The sequence below is a fragment of the Ammodytes marinus genome (assembly GCF_949987685.1).
Source record: "Ammodytes marinus genome assembly, chromosome: 14".
Taxonomy (NCBI): domain Eukaryota; kingdom Metazoa; phylum Chordata; class Actinopteri; order Uranoscopiformes; family Ammodytidae; genus Ammodytes; species Ammodytes marinus.
This window is the reverse complement of record NC_137218.1, coordinates 16,003,462-16,019,058: the sequence shown is the minus strand read 5'-3', so window position 1 is coordinate 16,019,058 and position 15,597 is coordinate 16,003,462. Positions and strand designations below refer to the sequence as shown.

The 15,597-nt window shown below is 41.6% G+C and overlaps 2 protein-coding genes across 3 annotated transcripts; both read right to left on the bottom strand.

The window, feature by feature from the left end:
- Positions 1–1,143: 1,143 nt before the first annotated feature.
- rskrb (ribosomal protein S6 kinase related b) lies at positions 1,144–8,435 on the bottom strand. Its single transcript, XM_080041512.1, has 13 exons — positions 8,300–8,435; positions 6,791–7,081; positions 6,580–6,663; positions 6,104–6,172; positions 4,417–4,486; positions 3,540–3,647; positions 3,290–3,330; positions 2,968–2,995; positions 2,623–2,712; positions 2,380–2,468; positions 2,037–2,147; positions 1,811–1,924; positions 1,144–1,721 (listed from the first exon to the last, which is right to left on the bottom strand). Exons 1-13 carry the CDS (start codon positions 8,327–8,329, stop codon positions 1,485–1,487), a joined length of 1,362 nt encoding a protein of 453 aa, XP_079897638.1. The 5' UTR covers positions 8,330–8,435; the 3' UTR covers positions 1,144–1,484.
- A 649-nt stretch (positions 8,436–9,084) lies between these two features.
- Positions 9,085–15,333, bottom strand: cct8 (chaperonin containing TCP1, subunit 8 (theta)). 2 transcript variants are annotated; one of them, XM_080041231.1, is made up of 15 exons: positions 15,189–15,333; positions 14,493–14,583; positions 14,315–14,394; positions 14,075–14,224; positions 13,539–13,719; positions 13,366–13,427; positions 13,133–13,270; positions 12,478–12,656; positions 12,179–12,245; positions 12,004–12,091; positions 11,775–11,890; positions 11,404–11,475; positions 11,121–11,285; positions 10,686–10,805; positions 9,085–9,369 (listed from the first exon to the last, which is right to left on the bottom strand). In XM_080041231.1, the coding sequence occupies exons 1-15, from the start codon at positions 15,246–15,248 to the stop codon at positions 9,295–9,297; spliced, it is 1,644 nt and encodes a 547-aa protein (XP_079897357.1). In that variant the 5' UTR covers positions 15,249–15,333; the 3' UTR covers positions 9,085–9,294. The 2 variants fall into 2 exon arrangements, with proteins under 2 accessions (XP_079897357.1, XP_079897358.1); XM_080041232.1 differs by lacking the exon at positions 9,085–9,369 and adding an exon at positions 9,405–10,431.
- Between the last annotated feature and the right edge of the window lie 264 nt (positions 15,334–15,597).

Below are 15,597 nucleotides of genomic sequence, written 5' to 3'. Positions count from 1 at the left end.
ACGACCCTGCCTATTTAGGCTATAGAAGCATATGGTGAAAGTGACGTAAGGATTAGATAGGCTGGTTGTAGGCTACTTGGTTATCTCATCAATAAGCCTATATCATGCTACGATAGAAAAATGAATGGAATAATGGAAATGCTACTTGGGAAGGTGTAGCTACAACTATCCTGTAAAAATGTAGTCTTTTCAACAATTTTTATTAATTTTATTATATAATTCAGCAACGGTTGACCACATATTTTAATACCAGTAGCCTACCAGAATATTGATTTTATGTTACTGACTGATATGTTGCCAACTCCTTCTTTCTGTCTCTCTTTTTCTTCACTAGGAGGTCACACAGATTAATCATCCAAATGCGCAACTCTCTGTACAATTAGCTTTTAATATTCCCCCTGTGATAATGTGGTAATTACAAAAATACATTGTAAAATAACATAAAACATAACATATTTTCCAAAATATTTGTATAAACTTTAATTAGAGAAATTTATAAATAAGCATTTCTTGTGAATGAACAAAACTGAGATCAGGAAACACATGTGAGGCATTCTGGGTACACATCAGGGACATACTTTACAAAATCATAATTTTATCTGATGATCCAGTAAGTGCATGAGGGTGTGATTACCGGCTAGGTCTCTTACAATAGAAGAAAAAGTCCGAGTCCCAGGTTGTAATTCAAACTTAAATGGATGTTGAAAGCGTCTCATTCAAATGTGATGCTTGCATGACGTTTTACTTAGAACAGAAGGAAAGATGTTTCTGCTGCTGAATTTAGGCAGTGCAGATTGAGTTTGGGAAAGGTTATATCACAGCATTAGTGAATGTAGAACAGAACAGGTATAGAGTAGTAAATCACACCATGGTCACATAGAAACGGAGGCAAAACAGGTTTCATAATCATGCATGAGAAAAGAAAGGCAGAAGCTCAGAAATACACACATTTTTTTGATAGGGATTGGTTGGATTTCTGCTCAACTACATAAAGTAGGATAAAAAAACTGAACTGAAATGAATTTGGTGCATTATCTTCGACCATGGGGGGAATCGATAGCAGTTGAATAGGAACAGGGCAACCATGAGCAGTCACTCGAAAACTGAAAGTAGCGGACAATAGCGCAATATTTCTTGTAGGCCTACAACTGTTGAGAAAATGCAGTACTCTTGAAAAGGTGCTCATTGGAGAAAGGCAAAACAGTAAAAAATAAATAAATAAATAATGCACAAAAATGTCTAGATCATCACAGAAATTAAACAAATAAATAATAAAACTCTGATAAAAGTGGGGAAGATGTGTTCTTTACTCAAATGATTCATACCTTTCTAAACTATGGATCCCATTTGTTTATAATCTTCAAGACAATTTAGAAGGCGCACCACACCTGTGAATAAGTGTGCAGAAATACATACATGTAGGCCTTTTAACTTTAGTCTATTGGTACCCGACAGGCCTACCGGTACTGTAAACTCAGAGTCCATCACACAAACACTTCTCTGCCTTTTCCCTGAGCAGGCTGCAGTGTCGATACTGGACCAGGGAGTGGTGTCTGTGTCTGTGTCTGCGTCTGCGTGCCGATATCCAGTAGTGTGTCGGGTGTGGCCGGAGGGCTGAGGAACGAGTCGTAGTCAAAACCTTTGAGAGGCTGCAGGGACAGAGTGAGGCCTCGTCGAGCTTTGGCAGCTCGGTCTGGTCTCTCCCTCAGCTCCAGAATCACCTGGATGGGGACCAGGAGAAAAATAAATCACATGACTTTGTGTGCATGTTGTGCATTGATTCAACAAACTGGCCTCCTTTCAGACTGACCTCCACAGGCTGGCGCTGCAGGAGGGCGAGGTCAAACGTTGTTCCGTGGAAGAAGGTTTGCCGTTTGAAACGCTCGAGGGTCCGCAGGCGGCGTGTGGGGGTCTTGCACAAAAGCTGGACAGAGAAATGTGTGTGACTTAGTCATGATAAGACCAGATTTGCTCAAAACATCATATTGGTGATCATATGATATCATATGCCATATGATCACACTTTGTTTAATTACCTCAGTTATAAGCAAGGCCAGAGGGGGGCTGAAGCTAAGGGGCATTTCATAGGGGAAACTCCTCACTTTCCACAGCATACGGCAATGGTCCGATTCTGGCAGCACGGGGAACTGAGGAGAGTTTGAGATGCGAGAGAAGAAAAATAATTAAGTGGGGTTTCAATGTTACATCTTACACATTATGTAAAATCACCTGATAATGGACACATCAGACACATTCTACACAATCTCCTTTTGCAGCAAACCTCAAGCTCAGCTACGTCACTGAGGGAATAGTTGCGAGAGATGTCTGCATTTCACACAAGATCCAATCAGCTCCTCCTACAGGCATAAAATAGCTCACCTTCCCAGTAACCAATGAGAAAAGGAGAATTCCCAGTGACCACCAATCAGCTGCGTGGTTGTAGGGTCCACCACTCAGCACCTCGGGGGCTGCAGAGCAGACAGAGAATGTTCACAGCACTGAATTTACCATATATTTGGACATTAATAAATGTGCTTCTCAGTATAAGAAATTACAATGATTAATATTATATTAATATAATGTCAAAGCAGAGTTGGTAGAATTAGCTACAGTATTTCTCACCCATGTATTGGATGGTTCCACAAATGGTAAAGGCTCTTCCTCCTCTCTCCAGGCGCCGGGACAAGCCAAAGTCAGCCAGGCGGAGGTGTCCTGGAACAGACCATTTTATCTACATCACTACATCACAATGAGCGAAACACAAGTCTCTGAATAGAGGTTATTCTCACTCATGCAGTTACAATTGGTGTAAAATATCTAAATGTTCCCATCATTATCTAATCTCATTAGAGAATGTAATTAGATATGAAGGCTTTTCCCTCTCAGTCGCAGCAGGAAGTTCCCTAGAAGATTCTATGCCTCTCCTACAAACCGGAGCTCTGCTGCTCTCTGCTGGTTCTTACTCACCGTTGTCTGTCAGCAGTATATTCTCCATCTACAAAAAAAAAAACATAAAAAATCCAACTTTATTCACCAATGCACTAATCAAGAATCCCGTAGCAAATTTGCATTAGCCTTGCATTTTTTATTCTCATTATGTAATTCATAAGGAATTCTTATTTCAAGCATACGGTGAGACATTTTAATAGCACAAAAAAGGAAACATTGGCTATTCAAACATTAAACACATCATAAGTGCAGAGAAAATAGACATCCGGATGTCTGTTAACATCAATTTATTTTCTTCCATAAATCAGAATAAGCGGTCTGCCATTTCTGCCTCTCTTACCTTCACATCTCTGTGAATGATCCCAAAGTCATGTAGAAAGCCTGTGAACACAACAGTAGAGCTCATCTCATTTAAATAGGACCTCTTTTTTATTATAATTACTTAGTTAAAAACTGTTGGCTACAGGGAAAACTTTCCTCATCTCAGATATCTCTGATCTAATTTGGATAATTGAGGAGAAAGGTGCAGGTGTAGTAGGTTGAACCAATATTTGTAAATATAAAAAATATTGTATGTGAAACATACGCACCAAGGGCGCATCCCAACTCTGCTGCAAATACTCGTACTGTGTCCTCTGTGAATTGGCCAATCATCTGCCAGTAGGTGTACAGGTCACCTGTGCTGCAGTAGTCACACACTGCAGGTTAGGGGGGAAGTAGAAACAGTATTAAAGAACATGTCATGAAATGTGAGGGGGTGGTACTGGTAGGGTGGTCAGCAATATGTGGAACAAGCACTGGTGAAGGAAATTAGGAGAGAGGAGTGCAATCTGGAAGTAAGGAAAGTGTAAAAAAATATCTCTCTGTACAAAGCAAACACACAATACAACAGGTATATGTGTGTGTGCTGAGTAGTTTACAATTTTCTGCAGAATACAGCCAGAAGGAGTCACATTCCCATATACAGGAAGGTGGTGTAATATAGTCTTGATTTGCTGCTCCCTAGATCTATATTCATGGCTTGATGATTCAGTGATGATTCACCGTCAAAGCAAACAGTCAAATGTAACATTCGCTGCAGAGGCAGCATTCCAACATCTGGTCCCCCGGGTTAACACGCTCTCTTTCCACAGGGGGTGGGGAAGCATACAAACTGGGTCACACTTTCGAGCGTGCGGCTGACTTGCTATAAAAAGGGTAAAGTGAGGAGAAAGGGGACAAAGCAGAAACAGGATGAACAGGCAGTGGTAGTTTGGGTATAAAGGGGTTGAATATAGAGCTTTGCGGCAAAACAATCTGAATAAACAAGGCTTCTTGTCTTTATTCCCCATGTTCTAGGTGCCGGGTCAGGGATTGTGGGTAGATTCTGGACAAGACTACTGGTATTGAAGTGATTTCAAGGTGCAGAGAGGGGTTTGGACAGTGGATCTGGGTTGGAATTGGGTGACTGATCTCTGCCTGACTCACTAATGTAGAGGTGGCGCTGAGTCTGCCAGCAGTCCTGGAGGTCATGGACAAAAGGATGGCGAACCTGACGCTGCGGGAAAAGGTCAAAGATCAACCTGGTCTTTTCTTTTGGCCACCGATCAAAGAGAGGTCCATTTTTTTATTTTCTCCAGTGGGTCCAAACTGTGTTCTGAGATCGGACTTCACTCACATAAGTCCAGTTCTTGGTTGGTGAAAATTGAAACCTCATAATTGGCATGTTTGGATGGACATGAAACTTGTTGAAATAAGGCATAACAGATGCATTTTTTCGGAAGAAGTGCGAAGAAAAATACCTCAATCGTATATACATACACTCAACGGCCACTTTATTAGGTACAGCAGTTAATTTTCTTGTTAACACATATAACTAATCATCCAATCACATGTCAGCAACTCTATGCATTTAGGCATGTAGAACTGGATGGGACAACTTATTGAAGTTAAAACTGAGCAACAGAATGGGGAAGAAAGGGGTTTTAAGTGACTTTGAATATGGCAATGTTGAGGGTGCCAGGAGGCCTGGTATGAGTATTTCAGAAACTGCTGATCTACTGGGATTTTCACTCTAAATCATCCCTAGGGTTTACAGAGAATGGTCCAAAAAAGAAAAAAATATGCAGTGAGCGGCATTTGTGTGGACGTAAAATGCCTTGTTGAAGTCAGAGGTCAGTGGAGGATGGGCATACTGGTTTGAGATGATAGAAAGGTAACAGTAACTCAAATAACCACTCGTTACAACTAGGGTATGCAGAATACCATCTCTGAACACAAAACACGACCAACCTTGAAGCAGATAGGTTAAAGCAACAGAAGACCCCATCGGGTGCCACTCCTGTCATTTAAAAACAGGAAAATTAGGCTACAATTCTCACAGGATCACCAATATTGGACAATAGAAGATTTAAAAATCATGCCTGGTCTGATGAGTCTCGATTTAAGTTGCGACATTCATATGGCAGGTTCAGAGTTTGGCGTAAACAACATGAAAGAATGGATCCATCCTACCGTGCACCATCAACCATGCCATGTTCAAAGTCACCTAAACCCCCTTTCTTCTCCATTCTGATGCTCGGATTGACTTCAGTACATTGTCTTGACCATGTCTAAATGCATAAATGAATTAAATTGCTGTTATGTGATTGACTGATTAGCTTTTTGTTTTTATAAGCCTCAGAACAGGTGTACCTAATAAAGTGGCCGGTGAGTGTATATCACCTCCTTTTATTGATTACAGTGAGTGCGACCTACAAAATAAAAGATGAGGTCTGGATCGATTAACAAGACTAGCCTAATTTATACTCTTATATAAATGAATTCATGTAACAGTGTTGATACAATTAATACTTCAACAATTTATAATTAATAGCACATCGTCAGAATACAGAGATATTTTATGCTCTTTACATTTTACATAAAAAAATCCACATTAAATATTTGAGTAAGCTCTTATTCTGTGCAAAGAAACACAGTTAAATGTCACCTCATGTATTCATCTATCCGTTTATGTTGACCTATAATTTGCCGCAAAGGTATACTGGTGGCTAATGATTGTGGGTTCTGTATTTACCATTAGATTCATGCCTTTAAACTTTCTCCAGTCCATACCTTAAAAAAAAATACTTTTACAAACTCACAGTTTTTTCCAAGGCCTGTTCTCAATACCCACCTGGACTATGACTTCTTCCTTTGACTGCTCCAGGACTCCGAGTCTGAGAATTTCAGATTTAGGTATGACCTGTTGGATGACAAGAGACCAATATATTGCAGGACTCACACAGGGCTGTACGTATTTTGAAATCCACCAAAATATGCATTACACAAATATAGTTAGCCACAACAATCTCAATAGTGTGAATTTTTAAACCTTTATTGACTACAGTTAAAAATGACATGGCAATTTTGACCATTTTCAATTTCATTGGTCATTGTCTTTAAAATAGTTTTGCCTGCATACAACATTATGCATTCATTTTGTTTTACAGGCCTACAAATAATAGATTTAGAGTATACAAACTGTATTTTTATTAAGCTTTAGCCCTTTTTCACATACCATTTGCATGAATAAAATAAACTGACTGTTTATTCATGGCTTAGTTAATAATTTAACATGTGTTAAATGTGAGACATAGATAGAAGACTCACCTTGACCGCATATGTTTTCTGTTCGGCCTTATCCTTCACTTTCAGAATGGGTCCAAATGAACCTTTGGCGATGTAACTCAACACCTATTGGAGCAAAAAAACAATGACAAACACAAATAGAGTGAGCAATGGCAACAGCATCAGAAAGATGCCAGCAAGTCATGCACTATCCAATCTTGATATGGAGTCTGTGTTGGTTATCGACGACTACCTGAAAGTGATTGTGCCCAGGCACATTTCTGTGGGGGAATTCGGGCAGGAACATGGCAATGAACCCTGGCAGGCTCCACTCGTTTCTCAGCTTGTCTGGGCCAACTCCCGCCAACCTCAGGACGTGCTCTGGGATGTCGGGGGCCTTGCCTTGGAGCATTCGATGCCGGCCCAGACGCAGGGCAGGTGGGGCCAGGCGACAGAGGCCTGCAGGTATGGACAGACCCATACTGGACAGGAAGCCACGCCACCCAGATGAGAAGTCCTCATCCTCCAGCCCCTCAGTGGGCCTCTGTAGGGGCAGAAAGGGCAGGTCAGCAGATTATCTGTAGCTCTGTGGAGTATATATCTTAATATGCTTTCTGGAAAGAAATTTAAAAAGAAATTCTTTCATGGCTAACAAGTATCAACACTTTTCAAGGCAGACGAGGGCTAACAGCAGCGTTCTTCTACTATGAGCCGACAGAGCCATGCAAGACCAAAGGAGGCCTACTTTTCATCATATGTTCACTAGGCTATTTAACAAGGGGAAGTTGCTTGAACATTGCTTCATACAAACAGGTGAGCTGCTCCGTGCAACACACAGCTCCTGCATGTTTCCAACTCTGTAGCTTCATTTTGTGCAATTTGGCAAACATATTGTGTACAGGAAATACACTTTTTGTATTTATTCATATTTCATTAAGACTTTGTTAGATCTTCCTTTGATTTTCTGACATGCCTGCAAAATATTTCCCACTTTATGATTGTCGGGTTAATTTGCAAAATTATGAGATAATATTACCCAGAGGTTAGGATGTAATACTCATTGATATAACCCCCCTTAAATGCCTTTCTGAAGCACATTCGCTGAATGATTTAATACCATTCCTCCATTGTGATTAAAAAAAAAAAAAAAAAAAAAACAACAACCTTTGGTCTACATTCCATCTGCAGTCACTCGGTCAAACAGCCCATCTCTCTCCCCCTGGGCTGCACAACATATTTGATGCTCTGTCGTGCACGATGTGTGTAATCAGCCATGCAGTATGTCATCATCTGAACCAAATTAAAAAAGGCCATCTACAGCCACTCCAATAAATCCCAACCATAAATGCGACATCGGCATGGCATCTGACCAGGACGACCAATGTTATTATGTAGCCTAATTTAGACGTGTGTGCGCTATGAGGTGTTTAATTGTCAAAAATTATTAGGATGTCAAACCCGGAAGCTTGCGGATTTCGCCTTCAAAGTAAAAGCGTACAAATGAACAGGTAGGCTACTTCGGAAGAAATAAGTTAATATTTTGATTGGCAGGAGGCCCAAGTGTTATCATAATTTACTGTGAACTCATGAATTGGTTCAGTGTATTTAAGAAAACATTTAAACGCTTGATTGGCCACTTCGGAAACCAAATCATCGTCATGGAAAGAAGGGAACACACCCCTCCCCCATTTCCGTGCGTCACACCCCATGGACATATAAAGAAAGGTCACACCTAAGCATGCAGAGATTTCGTCCAACTCACCTTCCTGCTTTTACTGCCGTCGGCCCCCATCACTTAGTCGGGACATCAGCGCTGTTACACCTGCTCCTCATGCAGGCACTTTGCAGCAGCGTATCCGCAGCGGTATGCACAGCACCCACAATAATTTGGGTAAATAATTTCTAATCTATATCAAGAAATCTGCAGTTAACGAGCATGTACGGTGCATAAACGTGACAGATATGGCGACATGAAAAACAAGTTAATCCCATAGACTGCATGGGCAACGTCAGTGCAAATCCGCCCACAGCTTTGCCGTCCAATGAGACAGCAATCTGGTGGAGTTCAGCTCCCCCTGCTGCTCTCCCTGAATCAGAGCCGCACACATCAACTCTTCAAGTCCCTTACCATTTCTGTTAAAGTTTGCATCATTTGCATGGCCGACCTCGGTGCGTCATTTTTAGTTTAGCAGAGGAGAAAAAAACGCACACATTACAACAGTGGCTTTATGTGGCATCTAGTCAAAGCCTACTTCTACTACCAGTGCGTGCACAACGTCTGCTGCCTAAGCATGATGTGAAGAGCCAACACACAGGACAGAATCAAAAGGTATACTGAAGCATGCTTGTAGCATAAGCATGAACTCCAGGAAGGTGCAACTGAACAGAATGGAGCCTCTTTATATGTCCATGGATGGAGCCAAGAGACATGGGGGCCATTATAGCAATAACCCCATCCTTACTTGTACTCAAAAACACAACACAAAGCATTACAATGATAGAAACCTGGCTGAGTGACAACAACAATTAAGGACAGAACCCAAAAGATGACAGCGCAAGTGCCTTTTATTTGGGACGAAGAACATAAAAAGCAAACAGTGCCATCCATACGTTTTTTCTTTACATATGTTAACCAATGTACGGTAATTTCTGCAAAATAAACCAGACTTGAGCTTTAAATAAACAAGTAGAAAAGGTTTTATAACTCAATGGGGGAGGGTTCAGGGATAAAGGGACATCAGCTTGACACCATCACATTCAGTCATCCTCATCAAAGTCTTTCCTGCCGCCCTGGGGAGGTTTGGGTCCTCCTGCCGGTTTGGCCATAATGATCTAAAAAGGAAAAAGACATCCATCAAGAGTCTGTTCTTTTTTTGGGAAGAGATCCATGCAGCAGGCTGTGGGCTGAGGCGGGTTACCAGCTTCAACTTGAAAAACAGACTTGTTAGACAGTACTTAATATGGGTGAAAAAACAAACAAATACGATTTACCTGAAACTAAGAATGTTTCCATTTAAGGATAAATATATATATATATTATTTTAAATGTTTGCAACAGCACAAACACAAAATAAAAACAAAGTGTGACAGTTTCTTAAATTAATCAGACTAAGGCCATTTAAATCCCCACAGATACCAAGGAAAGCCATTTATGGTGATTTAATATTCATGAGCTTGTGTCGGGATACGCACGTACTAAATGTTTTACAGAGGACTAATGCAGTGAATGCTTTTAATAATAAAATATCTAAAAAGGAACTTGAATGGCCTTCCCAAAAAGAAAGATCAGACCTCCAGTGAGGTACCAATGCTGGAAAACGGAGTCATAGTTATGGAGTTCATCTTCCTATGGAAAGGCCCTTCAGCCTTCAGAGCCCTACATTTCATCTCATTTCCTGTACATGTTTCTTTTATATTATGTTACATTCAACATTTTTTTTTAAATTCTGCACTTGCCTGTGGAGTCCAATGTAAAAAAAAGTTCATGAGTGCATGCAGCATGCCATCAAACCACACTTTATACGTTTTGTGCAGGTTTCCGACCTAAAAGTGATTAAGTCTGCTGGTATCATTAAAAACACCTGATAAGTGGTTGGATCTCATCGGACCATATGCGGCAACTAGAAAACATTTATCTGCAGTGAGTTCTGTATCACACCCAATGTTAGTAGTGACAGGCAAAAACAGCAGACAACGTCAGTGTCCCGTGAGCGAGTGAGTACATCCAAGTGAGTTAAAAACCACACGCTCATTCCAGGACCTACTGACAGAGGGTGTGTGCGCCCTCTAATGGTGAGTTTCAAAATTATCAGGAGCCTCATCCCAATCGTCCTTGTCCCAATGGCCTCTCTGCTTAGGAGCCCTGGGTCCCCCTGCAGCCTTAGCCATGATGATCTGCATCGCACATGTACACACACCAACATTAACTACCTGCACCCCTCAATGACACTTCACCTGCTTAATTTAAGAAAAATGTTAGCTGTACATCAAATTATAAACAAACATGAAGTAAAAAAAATTAACACTTGTGTTACAGCTGGATTGCTAAAAAACACAAATGTGAATGTACTCTTCACCAAGTCGGTGTATTGTGCCTGAATCCGCTCCCGATTATTATTATTTTGAATATCTGCGTTATGTGTACACACCTGGTCAACCCTCAGCACTGTGATGGCAGCGTTTGTGGCCAGTTTGATGCCCCAGTGTTTGACCAGGTAAGGTTCCACGATGCCAGCTTCAAGCATGTCCTTCAGAGCGGGGCCCTCTCCCTAAAGACAACAGCAGTCTTCAGAAACAGACTAGAAACATCTATCTTAACAGATCCCAAAATAAATGCAATGCATAGAAAGACTGAGAGCTAACATGACTTTTTGTAATAGCAGAAGTTGGTTAAAATACAGTGGCCACAGGCCCAATGTACACGACTAAGCATAATGACAGATCACATTTACTTTGGCTTATTTCTATTACGCAGACTGAAATCAAAGTGACCAGCACTGACATAGGCTGGATTATTTTTAAGAAAATATAATTTACATGAATCATAATCAAGTCATAGAGGTATTCTCTTGTAATGTACACACCTCAATGTCGAAACCCATGTTTTTGTTTCCCTCATGATGTGCAGAGTACAGTTTAGAGATCAGCTCGCTCCCTTTCACACCAGAGTTTTCAGCCAGTGAACGTGGAATTGCCTCGAAGGCCTCTGCAAACTTTTTAATGGCATACTGCTCCAGACCCGGACAGGACTAGAGAGAGGGAGGAAGAGGTAATGTTTCTGCAATTTATCTTTATACAGTAAAGACGAATAGGGGCGTTACAAAGAGGCATTCATCTGAACCTGGCACCCTTCAGTTTATCGCATACCTCTCCATATGAGGTGATCTGTTTGGCCAGCTCAATCTCAGTAGCTCCTGCTCCAGGGATCAGTCGTTTGTCCTAGAGATGGTAAATGACAAGAAGCTGTATTTGTTTCTGCAGGCAACACAGTAGATGGAAAAGAAAGGCTATGCAGGCCTAAAATAAAGTATTGAAAAATCCTTTTAAAAGTATAATTTTTTTACAAAGAATTATGAAGAAAATACGTTTAATAATGACTCCCTGAGATAAATATGAGGAATGAAGGAGACTTTTTTTCAAAGTGGAATATTGATCTTTTTCTCACCATAATATATCATTTTTATTTCTTATTATTAAAGTTGCAAAAAAACCTACAGCGGTTCAATATGTTGACTTACCCGCACTAGAACCTTGAAGGTGTTGACTCCATCGTCGACCGCCCTCTCAATGTCATCCATCAGGTTATCTGTGGAGCCTCTGATCACCACCGTTGAGATGGCACCATCCTCTTTCTCTGTTAAAATCAGTCAAGATGGTGACTTAATGTTTAGCAAAAAATTTAACTGAACTGACCAACGATCAGGTTTAAAATGAATACTGGCAAGTCTGGAGCAGATAGGGATTTACCGTGTTTGAAGACGACCACCTGAGTGTCCCCGACCTCCGACAGGTACACACTGTCACAGTGACCCATCTCATCTGGAGTTGGAGCCGTCTTAGGAAAGCAGAAAAGCATTTATCATACACAATAGTGTCAATGTGGTTCAAAATCCTGATCCGAAGGGAAAATGGTGACACTCACCATCCTAGGCAGTGCTACAGCTCCCACAGTCTTGCATAACCTGCGGAGGTCCCACTTGGAGTTAAGCCTGATGGGGGTGAAAGGTAGGATTTAGGGCTGGGAAATACACAGCGAAGACACACTACCATGATGTAGATCATTACCCTCTCATTGTGTCAAACCTGCACACCAACCATGCTAACATGAACTAATGTCAGTAGCACAGAGGAGAGGGATGAGTTCAGGTGACTTTGAAACAACTGCTCATTTGGTTCAAACTATGTGCTTTGGTGGATTATCATAGGTCATCACGGTCTTACCTGACCACCATGAGATTGTACTTGTTGGCGTAGTGCAGCGCCATGTCGGCCACTTTGCCCCCGGTCACAACCACGTTGGCACCAGCGTCCTTGATGGCCTTCACCTGAGCCTCCATCATATCCTCCTCTCCCTTACTGAAGTCGACAAGCTCCTTAGCGTTGTTTATCAGCACTGTGCCCTATGAGACAGATAAGACTTACGTTAGCACCCAGATCACTCTTCATAGGGCAGAGTGTAACAACGCCACAACTTTATAAACCCGACAGTACGACTAGTTTTACTTGTCATAATAGGAAAAGCACAGGCGTTACTTATAACAATAATGATTGCTTTGGTTTATTCATGTTTTGAACATGGGCTTCTCTGTGACATGGCAAAACATCTTCAGTGAAAAAGGCCAATCGTATTAGAATTATTTAAACTAGCATTGTGTTGAAAATAGTCCTGTGTCACAATCCTGAAAATAATGTGTTTATAATATATCTAAAAAATATTCTATTGCCCATTATGTTTCGATGAATGGGAAAAGTGTGTCAAGAAGATGAAAATTCTTAAGAGATCAGGGACGCTTAAAATGACATACAATTTTATTTATGCTCTTTTAGTTGTCAGATTTCTCTAAAAGCACAAGAGAAACACTGAAGTATTCATTACCTTGGTCTCTGTCACTGTGCAGTCGAAGGGGCAGGAGTAGACGGCGATCTTTGCATCTTTAACTGATGTGACGTCTCCCTCAGCCTCCTTCTTAAACACCATGCCATGCAGCACGGAGGATGCTGTCACACCACAACCCTGAGAAAGAAAAAAAAACACACAACGGAGATTAACATATAGAGACAAAAAAATAAAAAACACAAAATATTAAATGGCTAGATAATGCTGCTTACCATAATTTTGCACACTCTGACACTGTCAACATTAAAGTTGCCGGACTCGGGGAAGATGGACACTGTAGCACAAAGCAATACAGAAAAATGAAGTCAATCAAATACAAAATGAATAACATCCAGTTAATTTCCTTTGACAGCTCTCATTTAGACAGTCTGGATTGCTGACTCACCACAGGCCTGTGCGATGAGGCCGGCGAGAAAGTCTTCGTTGCCGTACTGTTTACTGATGACTGCCGTGCGGATGAGAGCGGTTGCCTCTTTAACATCGTGGAGGTTCTTGGCTGAGGAACATACGCAGTCTGGCAGGATCTCCAGAGTCTTTATAAGTGCCTGCTCGTAGCCTTCAATCACCTGTGGCAAAGTGGACACTGAGCAAATGCAATACTGCATGTATACTACTAGATCAGGGGTGTCCAAACTACGACCCATTTTGAATTGGCCAGCAGCAAATTCTAAAAATATAACCATCAGTGCTCCCACTGAGTGCAATGCAATATGACTTATTTTACCCATCCCTTTTCCCCTTTATTTTTCCGAATTTGGCCCTCAGTGAAAAAAGTTTGGACACCCCTGTACTTGATACTATATCAGGCAGGTATAATCTCTTAAGGCTCTTTCATGTCTGAAAAGTTCTCTTTGTAAAGGGTACAATGTGTAATCTACAAAGCACAAATGATGACAATGAGCAGTGACTACGGTTTCTCACCTCTGACACAGACAGGCCCATCCGGAGCAGCTCTTCAGCCAGCTCCAGCAGAGCTCCGGCAAACACCAAGACAAAGTTGGTGCCATCTCCAACCTCCTGCTCTTGCATGTGGGATGCCATCACGATCATTTTGGCTGCCGGGTGCTGCACCTACAATACAAAGATACCATCCATGTAAACAGATAAATCCCTTTGTGTATGTAATTGTCAATGGCACACGAGAAATTAAGGTCCCCTCACCTCGAGCTCTCTGAGAATGGTGGCAGCGTCATTGGTGACAAACAGCTTCTCCAAGTGGTTGATGACCATTTTGTTCATACCTGAAATGGGCAAACAAAGACATGTTTGAGCCATCACAGATTTTGCTGCGTCATAAATATACATTTGAAAGTATTCTCCAGTTGGAGATGTGTGTTACCGTTTGGCCCATAGGCGGTGCGTGTGGTCTGAGAAAGCTCCTTACAGGCCTTGATGTTACGGTAGACTGCCTCTTCAAGCCCTGAATAGTGCTGCATCAATGAAAAAACACAATTAATCAACTGCTTTTCAGGAGAAATGCATCACATGGCACTTGTGGTGTCAATGGCAGACAAATACTTTTTGGAGTCCTGCCTACCAACAATCCAAAGAAAATAGTTAAATGAATGTATTAGGAATATATACTGGGAATGCCTGCTGTAATAAACGTGTTCACAATAAGCTACGAAGCCACAACACCAACGACGAAAGTGAGAGGAGTAGCAAGTAAGCTAACCCAAAACAGGAAGAATCAGCATCTCCGAGCAGCCGAGGTGCCAATCAAAGCCAACGCGCATGTAGCGGAACGCTAGCTGGGTGTGACTGTTACTAGCAGCCAGTGAGTTATCAATGCAGATGCGACACTGCCCACACCACACATACACCGCGTTTAAGAGGTAGGGGGGACGATGCAGAGACCAGCCTTATGTCCATCATACACCAGACCCGGGTGCAGCATCTCACGCGGCCTGGCTCCTTCTAGAACTCTCCCCCACATGACGGTGAATAAACGTGCTAAAGCTAGCTAGCACGCTAGTACACAAACCACACACTCAAAGGTACCAAATTTCTCAAAACACATTTGGTTAAACCTCACCTTGGCGCCATCCTTCAACATTTGGGCAAAGCCCGGAGCTTTGGGGACGTGTAGGGCCATTATGTGTTGTTTAGCAGTCCCGGTCTGTTGGAGAAAGTAGCCGCGGCGTGGGTTCAGCTCTTGTACAAAGCCGGAGAGACAGAGGAGGAGCGACTTCTGCAAGGCGTGGGGCTGACGACAGGCAGCAACAAGGGACAAAAAGAACGATTCTCGTTTCAGCTGCAGTGACCACGACGCACCACTTGGGGAAAGTGTTGTTCTTTATGGGTTATATAGATAAATCCAAAAAAACTCACTGTACTTTGGATATTTAATTTAATTGTAAAAGAACTAAAACAACCATGTAAAAATACTCCTGTATCTACCAATGCAAAAAAATAAAAAAGAAGGATACACAGGTACATATGTT